The sequence below is a fragment of the Cynocephalus volans genome, chromosome 6 (assembly GCF_027409185.1).
Source record: "Cynocephalus volans isolate mCynVol1 chromosome 6, mCynVol1.pri, whole genome shotgun sequence".
Lineage (NCBI taxonomy): Eukaryota > Metazoa > Chordata > Mammalia > Dermoptera > Cynocephalidae > Cynocephalus > Cynocephalus volans.
In genome coordinates, this window is record NC_084465.1 from 110,634,916 (window position 1) to 110,652,760 (window position 17,845).

A 17,845-nucleotide genomic window follows, 5' to 3' on the forward strand; every position below is an offset into this window, starting at 1 on the left:
TAGTCAGCCTGTAGATGATAGATTGATAGACAGATAGATGGTAGATAAATAGATGGTAGATAAACAGATAGATGCTAGATGGACAGAAAAGACACATAAGTGATTGATTGATAGATTGATAATAGATAGATAGAAATATAAAGATGGAGATGTATTGCACATATAATATATGCTCAGCAGTGTTTTAGGCACTAGTGATATGCTGGCGAGCAAGCCAGATACAGTCCCTGCCCCCATAGAGTTGGTGCTCTGGAGCTAGGGAGACAGACACATAAAATAAAAGATTCAATACTGTGCCAAAAAAAATTTAAAAGCTGTGATAGTCAGTGCTCAGAGACGCTCCTCTGTGGTGCCTGTACCCAGGGTAAGTAGAGGTGATGCCTGGGTCAAAGTCTGGATAATGAGTTCATGCTGGCCAGAAGGAGGGTGGGGAAAGGACCACTGTTCCAAAGAGAGGTCCAGGCATGGACGCAAGATCGGAGGCAAGAGAGAGCCCTTCACAGGACGTGCTGAGAGTAACCCAGCGTGACCTGGAACAAGGAGAGGGAGGGGGATAGAGATGAAGCTGGAGCCAGGAGGAAAAGGTCTTTCAGGACAGGGTGAGAGATTGGATTTAAGAACAATGAGGAGCTGACAGGGGTTGTAAGTAGGAAAATAGGGATCAGATTTAGAAAAATCTCCAAGACCCTGAATCCTGTTCACTCATTCGTTATTCCTTCAATGAATAGTATCCTTTTAATTCCTACTGTGTTCAGTCACTGTCTAGGCAGCAGGAGGTCCCTGCTGATGACAGGGTCATAGAAAATACCAAGATTTCACAAGTTTCTGGGGAAAGGCAGCCCCTGCAGAACATCAGAGCTATAGCTACCACTTTGCCCCTCATTAATTTCTCAGTCCCAAGCTTTAGTCTCTGGTCCAATGGAAATACGAAGCAAGGTGTGTGCCTGTGTATGTGCGTGTAAGGCAGTCACCCCTGATAGGCAGTGTTGTGTGTGTTGGATGAATGACTGAATGAGTCAGTGAGTGAGTGAATGAGTGAATGGGAGGCAATATACACTTGTGTAGCTTAGTGGATAAGAACGCAGACTCTGGGATCAGACTTCCTGAGTTCCCACGCTGGCTGTGCCCCTCTGCAAGTTAGCTAACATCTCTGAGCCTCAGTTTCCTCATCTATAAAGTGAAGATAATGACAAGGGTCTCCCCTCCATGGAGTTGGGAATATTAAATGAATCGATGTATCCAAGCACGTAACATCATGCCTGGCACACTGTAAGCCCTCGGTAAATATCAGCCGTGGAGCCCTGCATCCTGGGTTAAGAATGGACATAGTAACTCGTGGCAAGAATGAGAAAGTAAATCAGCTCCCGTTTGCACTGCAATATGAAATCTGCTCAGAGTGTAGATATAGATTCCCACATCTACATCCTCACCTTCACACACATGCAGACATTAGAGATGCTGGGTATGATGACACCACAGAGGCAGGGCAAGCCTTCTTTTGGCTCGTTAGCTGCTACCAACATGCCCACGTGCTGTGTCTTCAAACTCACCATATGACATGAAAATCAACTACATTTTACATTGATAAATTTTAAAAACTTTTAAAGTTTTTTTTGAAAATCACTGTATGAATCCCCCTGGAGGAGATTTCAGAATTTTTTTTCAAACTAAAAGACCCCTCATCTAATTGGACTCGAAATAGCAACCAAACCCAGTGTCAGGGATCTACGTAGTCAATTCAGTTATTGTTTAAGTCAGTCACTCATTCATTTGACAAACATTGCTTGAGCATCTACTGTGTGCTAAGCAAGTATTAGGCACCAAGAGCAGAGAAGTGAGCAGGCCCGGCCTCCATTGAAAGAGAGCTTCTATGACAGCAAGAGGAGATAAGGAATAAAGACATCAACAGGTAGCTCCCAGATAGTGCTTATCGCCTCTGGTAGAAAGGAAATACAGCAGCAAGGAGGGACAGAGAGTGACCGAAGGGCCATTTCAGATTTAGGGCAATCAGGTAAGGACTCTGTGAGGAGACCTCACAGATTCCAGGCAGGACAAACGGTACAGGAACCCTCAGGTGGAAACGAGCCTGATAGGTTTGAGGGTGGAAACAAGGCTAGCATGGAAGAGGACAGGGAGGTGGTCCTGCAGGGGTCAGGGGCAGGGAAGGCCTCGTGGGGCCTGGGGTGGGGGGGCTAGCAAGGACATCGAGGGCAGGAGGAAGCCATAGGGCTTGAGCAGTTAGAACATTTTACAAGGTCTTTCTGCCTCCTGGGTAGAGAATACATTGCAGAGGGCAAAAGTGGAAGGAGGGAAGCAAAGAACAGATCCCTGTGGGTCAAAACCACACACACACCCAGCTGGCAGGCAGGACAGAGGGGTCGCACATGTCTTTTATCCCTAGGGCCCAGATCCGAATGTTTTGGGAAAGCCAAATCTGTCTTCCTAGGAAAGCCACTTGAACTACTGCAAATGATAGGCCAGAGAGGCCCTCTCCTTTTTCCTAGCTTATGATAGGGCAGCTCTAAAACCTGATGTCCATTCTTGTTCAGAACAATTAAATGAAGTGGAGGTGTGTCATTTGGAAAACCAAGGACCAAAGCAGAAACCAGCTGTACCTGTTGACTGGCAGGGTGAATGTTTCCTTGGAATGGCCTGCAAGTGGACATTCATTCATTCATTTAGTGCATGTTATTTTTTTCAAAATGCACACTGTGTACTGGACACAGGAGGCCCAGTGGTTTAGTGAAAGGACCACAGGCCTTGTGATCCCCCAGACTGAGTCCAAATCCCAAGTCTTCTGCTTAGTAGCTGTGCAACCTTGAGCAGGTGATTTAATCGGGGCCTCCGTTTCCTCATCTGTAAAATGGATATATGAAGCCTTACAAGCAGGATCCCAGGCCTTTCTGGGATATAGCACTCTTGTTTCAGGAATCATTCTTTTGTTTCAGGTTGGCACTGACTGGGATGCCAAGGAGCGGCTGTTTCGCAACTTTGGGGGTCTCCTGGGGCCCATGGATGAGCCAGTGGGTATGCAGAAATGGGGGAAGGGTCCCAACGTGACCGTGACTGTCATTTGGGTGGATCCCGTCAACATCATTGCAGCCACCTATGACATCCTCATTGAGTCCACTGCTGAATTCACTCACTACAAGCCCCCTTTGAACTTGCCCCTGAGGCCTGGGGTCTGGACAGTGAAAATTCTTCACCACTGGGTGTCAGTTGCAGAGACCAAATTCCTTGTCGCACCTCTGACCTTTTCCAACAGGCAGCCCATCAAACCAGGTGAGTACTCCCAGTATCTCTGTGGGGGAAAGAGTCCATCCCTAGGGTCCTCTTGGGTCCTTGGCCTTGGCAGACAATCCTGCTCAGATATCATGCGTGTAGCTGCCTTGCAGAACAGCGCTTCTTGCTTGCTGTATTTTTTCCTGCTCATTTGTCCCAGAGAACCACCTGATCTACCTGCACACTGAGGTGATGTCATCTGTCTATATATTAGATGCTGATTGAGCAGATACGCTCCCATTGGACTTCCAGAAATCTTGATCATAGTAAAGACAAGATGAGAAATAAACTCAGGCAGATATTGAGTTTCAGCAAATCTTGTTTACTGTTTAAAAGAAAATAACTAAAATAGGAATCTGTTCATCAAAAATATACACTAGGCGAAAAGATGAAGCACATACTAGTGGAAGATATTTGCTACCCATATTTTAAAAAGTACTTGTGTTCAAAATATATAAAGAAATCTTATAAATCAGAGGTTGGCAAACTACAGGCCACACGCCTAATCTGACCCACTGCCTGATTTTGTAAATAAAGTTTTATTAGAACACAGTCATGCCCATTCACTTACATGCTTGTCTATTTCTGCTTTGAGGCTGCAAAGTTGAATAGTTGCGACAGAGACTACCATGGCCCACAGAACCAAAGATATTTACTATCTGGCCCTTTGCAAAAAAGATTTCCAAACCCTATGGTAACAGAGAGGGGGAAACAAAAAAAAAAAAAGGAGAGAGAGCATGAATGGCCCACACACATATAAAAAAAGGTCAGCCTCATTAATAATAAGAGAAATGCAAATTAAGAGCTAAAAGAAGTTCCACTTCACACCAACCGTACTGGGAAATGTGGAAGGCTAGATAATGTCATACGTTGGTATGACATATGAATAATGGTCATTCATCCAGCACTAGTGGGAAGGTAAATTGATAAGATGTTTTTGGAAAATGGTTTAGTATCTCCTAGCAAAGCTGAACATACACACATGCTACCACATGGAAATTCCATCCCTAGGTGTAGGCCCTAGCCACAGGTACAGAAATATTGACATGAAAATTACTCATAACAGCACAAAACCAGAAACAGTCCAAACGCCCACCATTCGAATGGATAAACAATTTGTGGTCTAGTCATGCAGTGGAGTACTATATAGCAGTGAAACATCCACAAATCACAGTCCCGTGTCATGGCTTGGGTGAGTCTCTAAAGCATAACATTAAGGGGGAAATATCACAGAAAAAGGTTGTAATTAGGATGTGTTTATTTAAAGTTCAAAAACAGGCAAAGCCAATAATGTACTATTTCAGGATTCGTGTTTTGGGAGAAAGCTGTGAGGGAATTATTAACACGAAATCCAAGACAGTGGTTTCCACTGGGCATGGACAGCAGACTCCTAACGCACCTGCCTTTTATTTCCATTCAAAAGGTTTACTTTTCTGTTTCTGCTTCCCATTCCCACCTTCTTTTATCAATGTCTTTCTCCCTGATCAAATCCTACTTCCAGGAGTAACCACTGTTTGGTGTGTGTCCTTTAAATGCTTTTAAAGCATAAACATCGCACACATCACAAATCATAAAAACTTTGTTGTTTTTTAAAAATGGATTCATACGTGCTGAAATTTGCTTTGATCACTTTCTAAGTCAGTATATATAAAGCTACCAGCTGCATCATATTCCACACATAAGCTTCTGTTGTTATTGATGATGTTGTTGTTACAGACAATGCTGCAAGAAGGATTCTTACACATAAAATTGTATGTGACCGTGCAGGTACATCCATAAGACAGACTCCAATGGACAGGATTTCTGGGACTCTCAGTATTTGGGATTATTCATCTCCATCTAACAGATCACACACCCAGATGTCAGAAACACTTTACTGCCCTTGCTAGCTAAAAAGAGTTTTGAGCTGGGTGCCATTTAGCTAATGACTCAAGAGGAAGGGGACACAGATGTGAGGAGGGGGTGCCTGGAGTCCTAAAAAAAAAAAAACAGGGCACCTTGAAGTGAGCTCTGTCAGCTTCTGCTAAGTCTTTGTGCTGAGCAAGCAGAAAGACAGAGACCTCGTGTTTTCTTGGGATGGGAGCATGTTCCTCCACCCTCTATGAATCAGGCAAAAGATCACCCCTCTCGGGCTAGCCACGCCAGAGCCCACCCACTTAGGGCCCCCAAGTGTCCCACATCCCTAGGGATTTCCAAAGCCAGTCATGGAGGAATGGAAATAGTAGCTTCCTCGTTGTATCTGTGACACTTGTAGGACAGAACAAAGGAGTGGTCCTGAATCCACCCTGACCCCAGTAAAGTAGCTCGGGTACCGATTTTTCCAGTGTTTTCTTTTGGAGTTTCCAAAGAAGGCAGAGCTTTTCCTACCATGCCCAGGATGTCCCAGGGGTCATTGTACCCCACTGGGAGCAGCTCCCCTGTCATCGGTAATTATATTTGTTAACGATGTTCCAATGACACGGAACATGAATGTGGGAGCCAGGCAATTTGTAAAATGATTCATCGAGAGTAATTTGCTATTGATGCATCCCTTGTAATCTCAAGAAATCTGATGATGTGGAATTGAGGAAAATTTAATTACAGAGGCAAGCACTGCGAGCTGATACAGTGTAGCATTTCCCACACCAACCTCATTTTTCATAAGAGTTTTTTGCATCCACCACAATATTTGGTTTCCCAGTGTTCCAGTGTTCATTAGCTGCTCCTTTCGCTCAGAATGTCCTGCCTTTTGCCAGTTTGGGCATCTCCTCACTCCCCAGCTTTTTATCTCTGCAGGACGGAGGCACTGAGAAGCTCTCGTAGAGAAAGTAGGACTTGCACCAAAAATGGCAGGATCTGTTCTCCCGGCTCATGGTGCAGGCACTGCCCACCCTGACTGCTGACATCAGAGAGAGGTGGGCTAGGACCAGACTTATACACACAGTAGTTCCTAACCACCACGAAAGAGAGACGCTTGGCTAAATCACAGCAAGACAGAATATATGCTCAGTGCACACTCCTCTCCTCCTTCCTGCCTGTTCCCCTCCAAACCATAGAGCCCAGCCTCAGCTTCCTGGACCATTGGGTAGTAAAGGAATGATGTTCTTGTCTGTGTTAACCAAGGCGTATTTTTAATTCAGCTAGTTTTCTCATTACTTTTAGAAGGGCAGGCATATGGTCCTTCTTCCTCCATCTTCCACACTCAGTACCACCCATATTAGAAGATAACCTGCTAATTATCCAGGCTCTTCTGCTTGCCATTGGTGATGACAGCCGCTGTCAAATAAGCAGGAAGCATTGTCTTCTGAACACTGGATGGTCACGTAGGGAAGTTTCTTCCAATCCTACCTATCTTGGCTGTAGCAAAACCCGATCTGGTAAAACACAACTCACCAATGACCAGTCTTTTTTTTTTTTTCCCCCCAAATATATTTAGCAATAAAACAAACAATACATGGGAACTTCTTCCAAATAGAAGCATCTAGCTTTTTTCCTTGACCCCAATTCCTGCACTTTCTGCTTCCCCACCTTTAAGCCCCTCTTGTGTATACATTACCATTTTACAAAGCACATGAACTTCTGTTTAAGCCTATTCTCAGTCTTGTGGGTCTAATTGATGTCAGGGTGAGTGTCCCCACTTTACAGATGGAGAAACCAAGTCTTCAAAAGACTGGCTCCCACATGAAAAAACAGAAACAGAAACATTGCTTCAGCTTCCAGCTGGTGGATGACTCTGCAGCAGAGTATCAATATGCCAAACGCTGGCTTTGGAGTCAGCTAGTGCTGGATTTAACCCCAGATCTGTCTCTAACCATAAATGCCTTTGTCTCCTCGTCTGTAAAATGGGGATGATAAAATCAACCCTAGAGATTTTTGTTTGTGCAAGGATTATGGACTAATAATACCAATAATAATAATCCTAGCTAAACTTTTTCAAGCCTTTAGTGTATAGTAGGTGCCCTTTTAAGCATTTTATATGTCAACATATTTAATCCTCATAAACAAAGCTATGAGGAAGATATTAGTGTTGTGTCCATTTTATTGATGAGGAAACTGAGGCCACAGGGTGTTGAAGTCAGAAGTCACAGCCGTGGTATGCAGGACATGGGGATTCAAACCCAGACAGCCTGACTGCAGTACCCAGGCTCTTGCATGAAGTATTTTGCAGAATAGCTGGCATGTAGTAGGTGTTCGACAAAGCAAAGCTGTTACGAGGGCTAGTTTGACCCCACTCTGGTCCAGGCTTCATGCTTGCCAGGATGATTTTGCTGTGGTCAGTTCATGCCCCATGCCTTGGACCAGGCTGCCAGGAAGCAGAAGTCCATTGCTTATTCAGAGTTCATGGTGGACACTTAACAGCCGAGAGATGACTTTGAGGTCAACAGACCTAGGTTCAAACCTTGGCCCTGACACTCATTATCTGTGTGATCTGGGGAAAGGCTCTAACTAGGCTTTGCACTTGCTGTTCCGTCAGCCCAGAATTCTCTTCCCCAGGATCTGTATGTGGCTTCTTCCTTCACATTAATCAGCACTCATCTCAGATGTCACCTCCCCAGAAAGGTCTCCCCTACCCACCCCATCTAAGTTAAATACCCTGTCACTGTCTAACCCAGGAGCTGGCAAACTTTTCCTGTAAAGGGCTAGATAGTAAATATTTTTGGCTTTTCAAGCGAAAAGTATGATCTGTCTCAGCTATTCGCCTCTGCTATGGTAGCACAAAAGCAGCCATAGACAATAAGCAAACAAACAGGCCGTGTTTCAATAAAACTTTATTTACAAAAACAGGTGGTGGGCCAGATTCGGCCCCAGAGCCATAGTTTGTCACTCCCTGCTCTGAATCAATACCCTGTTTATCCCCTTCATGACATTTACCACTGCTTGAAATGACCTTATTTATCTGCTTGTTTATTCCTTTGTGTGGTAGGTCTCTTTCCACTGGATCTTAACCTCCCTGACTATCTGGTTCACTCCATCTCCTAGAATAGGGGCTGGTACCTGATAGACATGTAGTAAATCTTTATTAAATAAATAAATGCTTTGCTAATTATAGATGTTTGGTAAATACGCATTGAATGAATGCTGTGCAAAAAGTAAGTGCTTAAAAGTATTGAATGAATGAATGAGTGAATCAATGAATGAATGTCTGGGCTATTGAGGATGTTCCATAAACATGTGCCGAATGAATAAAGGAATGCACTGTGCCCTGCATTCCTGGGACTGATAAAAGAACTTCCTTGTGATTAATTGAGGTGACGCACAGTGCCTGGTGGGGCACCAGGCACATAGGAAGTATGTACCCATTTAGTGGCTCTTCGAATCATTTTCGTGTTCCCTTTGGTTTTCAGAGGAGGCACTGAAGCTGCATAACGGGCCCCTCCGCAGCGCCTACATGGAGCAGAGCTTCCAGAGCCTGAACCCCGTCCTCAGCCTCCCCATCAGCCCCGCCCAAGTGGAGCAGGCTCGGAGGAACGCCGCCTCCACGGGCACAGCGCTGGAGGGCTGGCTGGACTCGCTGGTGGGTGGGATGTGGACCGCCATGGACATATGTGCCACAGGCCCCACTGCCTGCCCGGTCATGCAGACCTGCAGCCAGACGGCCTGGAGCTCCTTCAGCCCCGACCCCAAGTCGGAGTTGGGGGCGGTCAAACCCGATGGCCGGCTCAGGTAGCACTGGGCACCAGGGGGCCACAGCGGATCTCAGTGGGAAAGCAGCCAGAGAGGCCAACGGGGCTTGAATCCTGGCCTCCCACCCCAGGGGATACCTTTTGTGCAAGGGACTCTCCTGGCCGTAGAATGATGGAAAATGAAGGTTAAGAGGCCAAAGCAGGGTCAGAACACCTGCATTTGGTAGCTGGCTTCTGAGGGCAGGGATGGGTCAGTCCTAGTGCCACAGTGGTCTCGCCTCTTCTGGTTGATCCTCAAGATCTACAGGTTCCTTGTCTTCCCACTTTAATGACCAATCCCCAGGACAAGCAATTTTCAAACTTTTGTTTTGAGCAGCAGAACTTTGTTTACTAAGCGCAGTGGTAGGTAGATATTCAAGGTGCAGATGAAATCCAAGCTGCTCTGGTGAGGTTCCTTCTCGAGGCTCAGCCTGCCAGGCAGTCCCTTTGCCAAGGGCATCTCCCAAGGTACCTGTTCAGACCCCAAGGGCTCTGCAAAAGCCAGTTTGATAAGCACTGCCCAGACCGTGGTGTGGTCTCCAGCCCCATCCTTCTGTTCATCCTTCTGGGAGACTTGTGCCAGTCCCAAAATGACAGCCATTGAAAGTCACAGTCATGGGCCCTCTCCCAGGGAGGTAACAGGCTTGGGAGGGCTCTCAGCCTCCCACCCACCCTTCTCAGGTTGAGCTGTTGCCCTTAGTAACTAACAAATCGGGAAAGCCTTTTGCCATGACATGGCTGAGATCCACCCAGAAGTGTGACTGCCAATTGTCCAGTGGCCTGCTTACCCTCCCTCAAGCCTAGCACACAATGTAGCAGAAATGGGATGATGCTACATGGGCTGGGAGAGCGAGACCATGACCTCTTTGGTCCTTGAAAATGGGAGCTTTGGGGACCGTGGCCAGGAAACTCACAAAATTGCTTGGAGCCAAACTCTGGACCTGGCCAGCACAGAGGTCCTTCGGGTCTGAGGTCAGGCACTCACACCCTTTGTGAATTGCACACTTGGTGCTGCTGGGAGTGACCAAACTGCATGGACCAGACTTCACATCCAGGAAAAAGCATTTCAGATTTGGTTTTTAATTTCATGCCCTTCCTTATCTGAGGTGCCAACAGGCCCATCAGGACATGCAACGTAAAAGTGGGAAGGTTGTTTAAAAAAATAAAAGATAGTATTATTAACACTGCTTGAGTTACCAGAAGGCTGAAGGGTTTCCTTGCCATGTGTCCCCTGTAGGGCCTTCCCTGCTAATCTGGAGAACCTTTCCCCAGAGGCTCCCTTCCTCCTGGAATCCCACCTCCCCAAATGACAGGGCTCCCTTAGAAAAGTCAGCCCCTGGTTGCCAACTACCCTTCCCATGGATACAGAGAGAATACAGTCCTTGTATTTCTCTCCATCCCAGGGTTTAAGGTTCTGCAGTAACTCCAGGATGGCCTGTCAGTCGTGTGGCCCCCTGTCCCTCGCCCAGCAAGGCAGGATGTCCTATTGGCAATGGAGGACATAGAGAAAGAACACTTTAGATATTTATTATTTATATGTTTTAGTCAATGACTAATTAGTAGGTGCTGTTTTTGCAGCTTGTCAATTATGTTATCTTACTAACTGAAGCTGCCTTTATTCACAAAAGGCTCCCTGTCCCCCACCCCTTGCCACCCCCTCCCCTCCTCCCCCACCAGCCCCCTAGTCTGTCTATCGGTCTGTCTCTTTCTCTTGCTCTCTCGGTTCCTCTCTCTCTGTGTCTGCCCTACATTCTCCTTGTCCTCAGAGTAAAGCAGGAGTGTGGACACCACAAGGAGAAAGCTTCGACCAGCGTCATCCTCTGGCTTGCAGTGGGGTGTCTTGGGGACCACTGGAGTCTCACATCCCCTTCTGCAGGGTGTTAGCTTCATCTGTCCCTCCAATTCCAAGAGTGTTGGAATTTCTGAGCCACCCCTGTCCCCACGCCAGGCACAGGGATGTGACAGGCTGAAGACCTGGGGGAGGGGACGCACTGACCAGAAAGCATGGGCCATCCCTCCTTCTCTATCGATGGCTTCTCGTGTCCCATCTAACCCTGGTCCTCGATGTGATGATGGCAGAGGGAAACAGAAAAGGGCTTCTTCAGAAGGAGACCCATCTTAGGAAGATGGTGGGCAGTCTAGCCAGGAGACCCAGGAGACAGCCACTGTCAACAGTGTTTCCGGGGCCCCTAGTGGTCTTTCAGAAGGTCCCCATGATCAGACTCTGTGGGAGCCACGAGCTGGGTGCCACCTCCTCTTTCTGCCCCCGCCCCTGCCTCTGGCCAGGGTTTCTCTGGGCTGCTCAAGTCACCTGGGAGCCTCCCCGTTCACCTTTCTTGCCAGGCAGCCCGGGCTCTGTGCTTTCCGCAGCGTTATCTGCAGTGGTTTCAGGGACTCAGCCCTGGCGGGTTCCTGTGTACAATGGGAGCCTGCAGACTCGGAGACGGGGCCCCTCCTGCACCCACTGACATTTCTGACTTTTCTCCCTCCTGGAACAAGAAGAGAAATGGCACAGCTAGCTTACTCTGGGAACAGTCCCCTTCCCCTGTGGCTTCACTCCCCACTCCCCACAATAATCGGGGAGCTGAGAAGTCACACGGGGTGTTCATTTGTCTCTGTTCTTGGATCAGAGAAGAACTTTGCAGCCGTTACATTTGGTAAAGAAGGAAAATTTCAAACAAAGCCCCAGCATGATTTGAGAAAAGGGGCTGTTTTCCCAGGGAAAATAGTGTAACTCCTTTTTTTTTTTTTTTTTTTTTTGCCTGAGGATGATTTATTTGTCAGAGACCATTGGTCAGGCAGCCTTAGAGCTACGGCTGCCCGAGGATTTCAAAAGCATAGACTGTGGTCCCTGGAAACCCTATTGCCATCTGCAAAGGCACAGCAACTGTGAGCTGAGCCACTGGCTAGGTCCCTGGAAACTTGGGAAGGCTTACACACAGGACTCGGGTTGGATTGTGGGGAGAAGGAAGCATTCGATAGCCCTGTTGACGATTTCCCATCCACCCAGTGGTGTTCAGGCAGAAACTGGGCTCAGTAGACAGCCAACCTTCCCAAATCTTGCTTCCCAGGCCGTGCATAAAGTGTATGTCTCCAACAGAAAGGGAGCAATTCCTGAGGCCTCTGGGTTTTAAAAAGTGCACTGGTTCCTCCCTTTGAAGAAAAGCCTTTCTGGAGGGATCAGGAGTCATCCTGGCTTTGTTTTTCATTGTTAGTTTAACTTTTAAACTGCAAGTGGAGTTTAGAGGGAATGAGCAAGACCACACAACTTCTCATCCCAAAGGGGTGGATTACAAGCCACTCTGGGCAGAGGCCTGGGTGTGTGAGGACCTTTTTCCAACTTCTCTAGTTTGCAGATGCAGGAAAAACACTGGCTGGAACCTTGACCTGTCTGCCAAGAAGGTGCAGAGTAGAGGGGTGCAGTAGCCACAGGGTGTGGGGCATGAGCCAAGACCCACTTTCACAACCAAGTTCACTGAGGATTTGGGACACCAGCTCCCCAGCAGCATCCCGGGATGGGTTGGGTACGCTGGAAGCAGCTGTCAGCACACTTAAGGTGGGCCCTCCAAATCAAAGCCACACTCTGTGGTAGGGGTCACAAATGCTTAGAGAGTGCAGGACACTAACACAGATGAGTGAAACTGTTGGTATAAGACAAAAGGGAGTGGTGGGGACTGTGGTCTTACCAGCATGCAAGTGACCCCTGTAGAAAGAGTGGCCTCTGCTCAGTTGTAGCCTGTCCTTGCACATAAGAATACAAGCACAGTGTAGTGGAATCTTCCAATTTGGTAAAAGAGGACAGAAATTCAGGTTTTTACAGAAAATCTTATTTTTCAACTTCGTTTTTTTTTTTTTTTTCTTTTTAACAGAGTGTAGGCAAAGAAAAATCTCACAGTTCTGTGTGTACGCTGCCAGCAACCTCTCCTTTCTGGAGAGGTGGTTTAAAATGAGGTTAGGCATTGCCCTAGTGCAGGAGGGGGAAAGTCAGCATTAGGTATGGGCAAAAATAATAGCTCTTGTTGAACTCTGAAGGGAATAGGGAATGATGACCATGTGCTGAAGGAACGAAGGCACAGAATTTGGAGATCTGGACTGCTGTCCCTTAGACATACCGAGGTCCATCTCTGGCTGGGTCACACTTCCCAGGATTCCATCCATCCAGGCAGAAGTGGCAAGGACAGGCTCCAGGAAGAGGGGAGTGGTGTGGGGACAGCCGGGCTCCCACCAAATCCCAAGTTTGGGCAGCCCTCTTTAGAGCCCACACGGAGCTGTGCTTGCTCATGGGATGTCCTCTTTGTTTCTGCCTCAGTTACCTTACTTTGCCCATGGGTCTATCACAGGCGCTACCTCATTGTGTCTGCTGAGAAGTTTACCTGGGGGGATAAAGGTGTCCAAATCTGCTTGAGCTGAATGTACGATCTATGCAAATTCTCTCTCTCTCTCTCTCTCTCTCTCCCTCTCTCTCTCTCTCTCTCTGCCTCTCTGTCTCTCTCTCTCTAACTTAGAAGTATTATTTTTTTTTACCTTGCAAACAAGATATTGTATAGGACCCTCTTAAAACTGAGGAGGGCTTTCATGCACCACCTGTGTCTACCCCTCACGTTGTCTTTGGTTCTGTTCTTGCCAAGCCCCGTGCAGGGAGAAAGCGACCTCTCTTCCCCTCCATTTGGCTGGGAATACTGCAGCTGCCTCTGCCTGCAGACACCACCAGAAAGCAGGCTCTGTCCCTTGCCAGCACCCTTCCTAATGCCATCAACTCCATTTCTCATTTTCTTTCGACTTGCTTCTCCCATCCCCACCCCCACCCCCCTTTAAAAAAAAAAAAAAAAAAAAGCCTTAGGTTTCTCCTTTTTGAAATGTGGCCTTAAAATTATTTTTGGAAAGCTGGCCTTCCTCCCCCTCTGATTTCCACCAACATCACAGAAGTGAGAGCATCCTGGTGCTCCTAAGCGAGGGGCTGCTGATCTGTAGTTTGCAGATGCGATAGAAATTGCTTACAAATGTCGTCTCTTAAGAAAATGATCCCATATTTTTCCTATGAGTAAAAGGAAGGCTTGGGTGCCCATCCCAACCTTAGCCAGCTCATGAAACACTCTCTCAGAGCATAATGGGCCGGCTTAATTAACAGCAGTGTGCTCGCATCGGCTTTCCAAACCTCCCCTCCTCCCAAGACGGGGTGACTTTACGTACTTCATTCGAGGATAAATCAGGAGGGTTTCTCAATTTATCTCTTCGTCCTTCCTGCCTGGAAAGTGATAGCATTAAATATTCCCAGCGGTTGGGTAGTGTTCTTAAAGGGATCACCCTCTTTCTACCTTCAGACCCTACCCCTTACCCCCCCGTCACTCCAGTGCTGATGGAGGCCAAAGACAACCCAAGGGTTTTCATAAGAAATTCACTGGAATTGAGCGCAATTGTCTTTGTAGTCCTTGTGTCTTTTTCCTTATTTTAAATATAATGTTGTCAATAGCATTTGTTTAGGTTTTTGTTTTAGTGGTCTCACAATAAGTTATTACTGTCTCTTCATTGTTGTCAAAGACATGGTGATATAGTTTTTAAAAATAACTATTTTGTTATAGATCATAATATGCATAAAACTGTACAGAAATATTTTGTAATGTATTGATTTTAAAAAAGAGAATCTGTAAATAAAGTTTTAAAAAGAACAGAGAACTCAAATGGCACACACTGAAAGATGTAGATATTTTGCTATTTATTTAAAGGAGTATTTTCAGAGATATTGAACTATCTGAAATTGACCAATAATCAAAGTTCCAATCATACAAACACTTGCTCCTCAAGATAGAATGTGATTCTCGGAAACAATTACATTACCTGCCCGGTTTTGCACATTTTCCGTCTTTTCATTTAGCAGAAAAACAACAATGACAACAACAAAATTGTGCCTTAGCTGTATTTTTTTGTCTAGGGAAGTTTGTTTCTGTCTGACAAAGCAAAAGTTTTTGCAGAAAACAGTTGATGTATTAAATACTGTATCATACCAAAAACACTGCAGGTGTATATATATGCTTTCTGTCATACTGTGTTTTCAGATGCAGAATTTTAAAATAAAAAAAAAAAATACTGTCTTTATGGAGCAGTGACTGTATAGCTTCTTTTCAACAATATGGTACATCTTCATGCAGTCTTGTATTCTCTCCCATCATCTGCACCATAACAGATAGGATGACCTTTATAATTTATCATTCAAACTGGGATACTTTGGGGAGTTAAAGGAGGCACCAACTGGTAGGGATGCTGAGACCACTGGCATAAACTGAGCCTCTCCTGGGAACATGTCATGTGTGGACACATTCCCTCATGAAGGCTGTTGTCATTTCCCAACCGGATTTTTGCAACACCCTCCTATAAGTGATTCATTCCCCTGGTTGAGGCAGGAAGTATGTGATTTTAAACCCTTATTGGGTAGAAGATAACAGGAGGGACTGCCGTCTAAATTTGCAAATAGTTTTCTTTACCCAATTGGCTCGTTGCTGAGCAAACCTCTTTCCCTTTCCTCTTCGCCACACAGCTAGACTACGTTTCCCAGACTGCCTTGCTCTTAGGTGTGGCATGGGACTGGCTTCAGGCCAGTGGAATGCAGGTGGAATGGACACACTACTGCACCTTTAGCCCTGGCCCACAGAACTTCCCACTGGAGCCTCTTCTCAATCTTTCCCCGTTTGCCAGCTCACGTGCTTTCAATCATCTCAACTTTGTGCATTCATTCAGTTAGCTTCTTCTACTGCTCTTTTTGAAACTTCACATGGCCGCCATCTTGAAGGAGGCAGAGTCACAATATGGGAGGAGGCTGGGCCCCTGAATAGCCACATGGGAGGCCACCTGACCAGTCACTCCTATTGACTATGACTTGGAAAGAAATATTTATTTTGTTATGCCACTAAGAGCAGCTAGCCTTACCTTAATGGATCCAGCCAGAAATAGAAATTCAGATGTTCCTCTGGGAAAATCCAAATTTCAGCCCCTTCATTCCATAGGTAAAGAGACAGCCAGGTGGGTGAAGTGATTTGCCTGAAGCCACCCATGGTCATGGACAAGTCTCGAACCAAGGTTTTCTGTCCCTCAAAGAGAACTTGACATGTCACTGGGAGGACCAGTTTCTCCATCCTCAGGTAGGCTCACCGTCATGTTGAAATGTGGCTTCTGAGGGCCATGACCAAGGATCGGAGTACCCACCTGGCTAAGTGTTGGGGATGCCTCAAATTCATCTTTCAAAGCCCTTAAAAGTGAAGAGTGGCACTGAGATCCAAATGGGATTTTAGCAACCAGAATAAGATAAGCTAGAGATCTCCTCATTAAACAGGCAGACATGAAAATATATGGGGAGCTGAGTATGCTTCAGCCTACTCGAGCTTGGCTCAGGAGAGAAGGTGAGTGACCCCATATTTGGAAAGATGGATGGACCCAAGATTCATTTGCCAAAACCTTTTTTCCAGCCTGACCTTATAGCCAACCACCCCTCCCGCCTTCTCCACCCATAGAGAAGTCCTTTAAAAATGGGTTTTGTTGCAACAGTAGAGTAAATTTCTAAAATGTCCATAAGAGTAAGGTACATAGCTGTCTTGTTCACTGTGGTGGCTTCACACAGCAAGTCCAGAGTGTGGGCACTCAATAAATATTTAATGCATGAACATGTGAATGAGACCACATTTTTTTTTTTTTTTTTTTTTTTTTTTTTTTTTTTGTCGTTTTCGTGACCGGCACTCAGCCAGTGAGTGCACCAGTCATTCCTATATAGGATCCGAACCCGCGGCGGGAGCGTCACTGCGCTCCCAGCGCCGCACTCTACCGAGTGCGCCACGGGCTCGGCCCGAGACCACATTTTTAAATTAACAACATGTGCATGGATTCATTTGTCAAAGATGCTATCTTTACATTCATTATCTGATTGATAATATATGTCACAATATGAGTTACTGTAAAGTAAACCATGATTTTTACCTTCAATAATGAGGTTTCTTGGCCTATTTCATTGAAGGGTTGGATGGAATTTCTTATTTATTTGACCTGTCACATGTCATCTTTGGTTCAGAGAATAGTAGTGGTTGAAGTTCATTGGATTAATAGTTTTAAGTTTTTTTCATTCTTTACTTCCTTTAAGGGGAACCCTTTTCTCAAACAAAATTGTACATTAAACCCCAATATATGAGTATAAAGGAGACTTTTAAAAATTGGGGATTAGGAGGGCTACTCTAGTTGAAGTGGGAGTAGAAAGTTCTGTCTCAGCAGTGCCCATTGTGTGCCCCCATCAGCCAACCTCTTTGGTGGCTGCAGGGCATATACAGACAACCATTCTTTGAAATCCAAACTACTGGCAGAAACAGCTAGGCTTTTTGAAGGGCTGACTTAAGGCCTTGCTGCCAGGATGCCAAAAGTTGAGTTCTAGGCCAGGTCTCTGAGAGTGAGACCAAACCAAGAATAATTCACTCCTTGCCTGGTCTTGGATAGTTAGAAGGGTAGTAACTTAGAGCTGGGGCCAACAGGAGGTATGACTGGCCTGGGGTCAGGTTTTGAAGGCTCCTCATCTTGGACATTCATAGTTAGTTCATCTGTTCCTCTGCTCTGCCTGGAAACCTCATGCAGCCTCAACCCTGATGAGAAGTACTGGCCTCAGAACCAAGAGACGTCAGTCCTCCTGAGCCCTGGTTCTGCCACTGGTTTGCTTTGTGATCATAGTGAGTCTCTTTCTCAAAGGCCAAATAATTGGGAGAGTGAGGCCCATTGATCACTAAGGTCCCTTCAAGTTCAGACATGCAGGTGCATTGCTGTTGCATTGGAGTTAAGTGTGTCTCCCAAAAGTTCATGTATTGGAAACTTGATCCCCATTTGTAACAGTGTTTGGGTGGGAAATCCAGTTATGCTATTTGCAAGGTGGGGCTGTTAAGAGGTGATTAGATTGT

General features: G+C 46.0%; 1 protein-coding gene across 1 annotated transcript in view; it reads left to right on the forward strand.

Annotated features, from left to right (window-relative positions):
* XYLT1 (xylosyltransferase 1) overlaps positions 1 to 14,999 on the forward strand; it is a 318,277-nt gene extending 303,278 nt beyond the window's left edge. Inside the window, exons 11-12 of the mRNA XM_063099789.1 lie at positions 2,949 to 3,282; positions 8,607 to 14,999. Coding sequence (XP_062955859.1) covers positions 2,949 to 3,282; positions 8,607 to 8,929 — 657 coding nt within the window. The 3' untranslated portion in view covers positions 8,930 to 14,999. The remainder of the gene's footprint in view (positions 1 to 2,948; positions 3,283 to 8,606) is intronic.
* Positions 15,000 to 17,845: the final 2,846 nt, after the last annotated feature.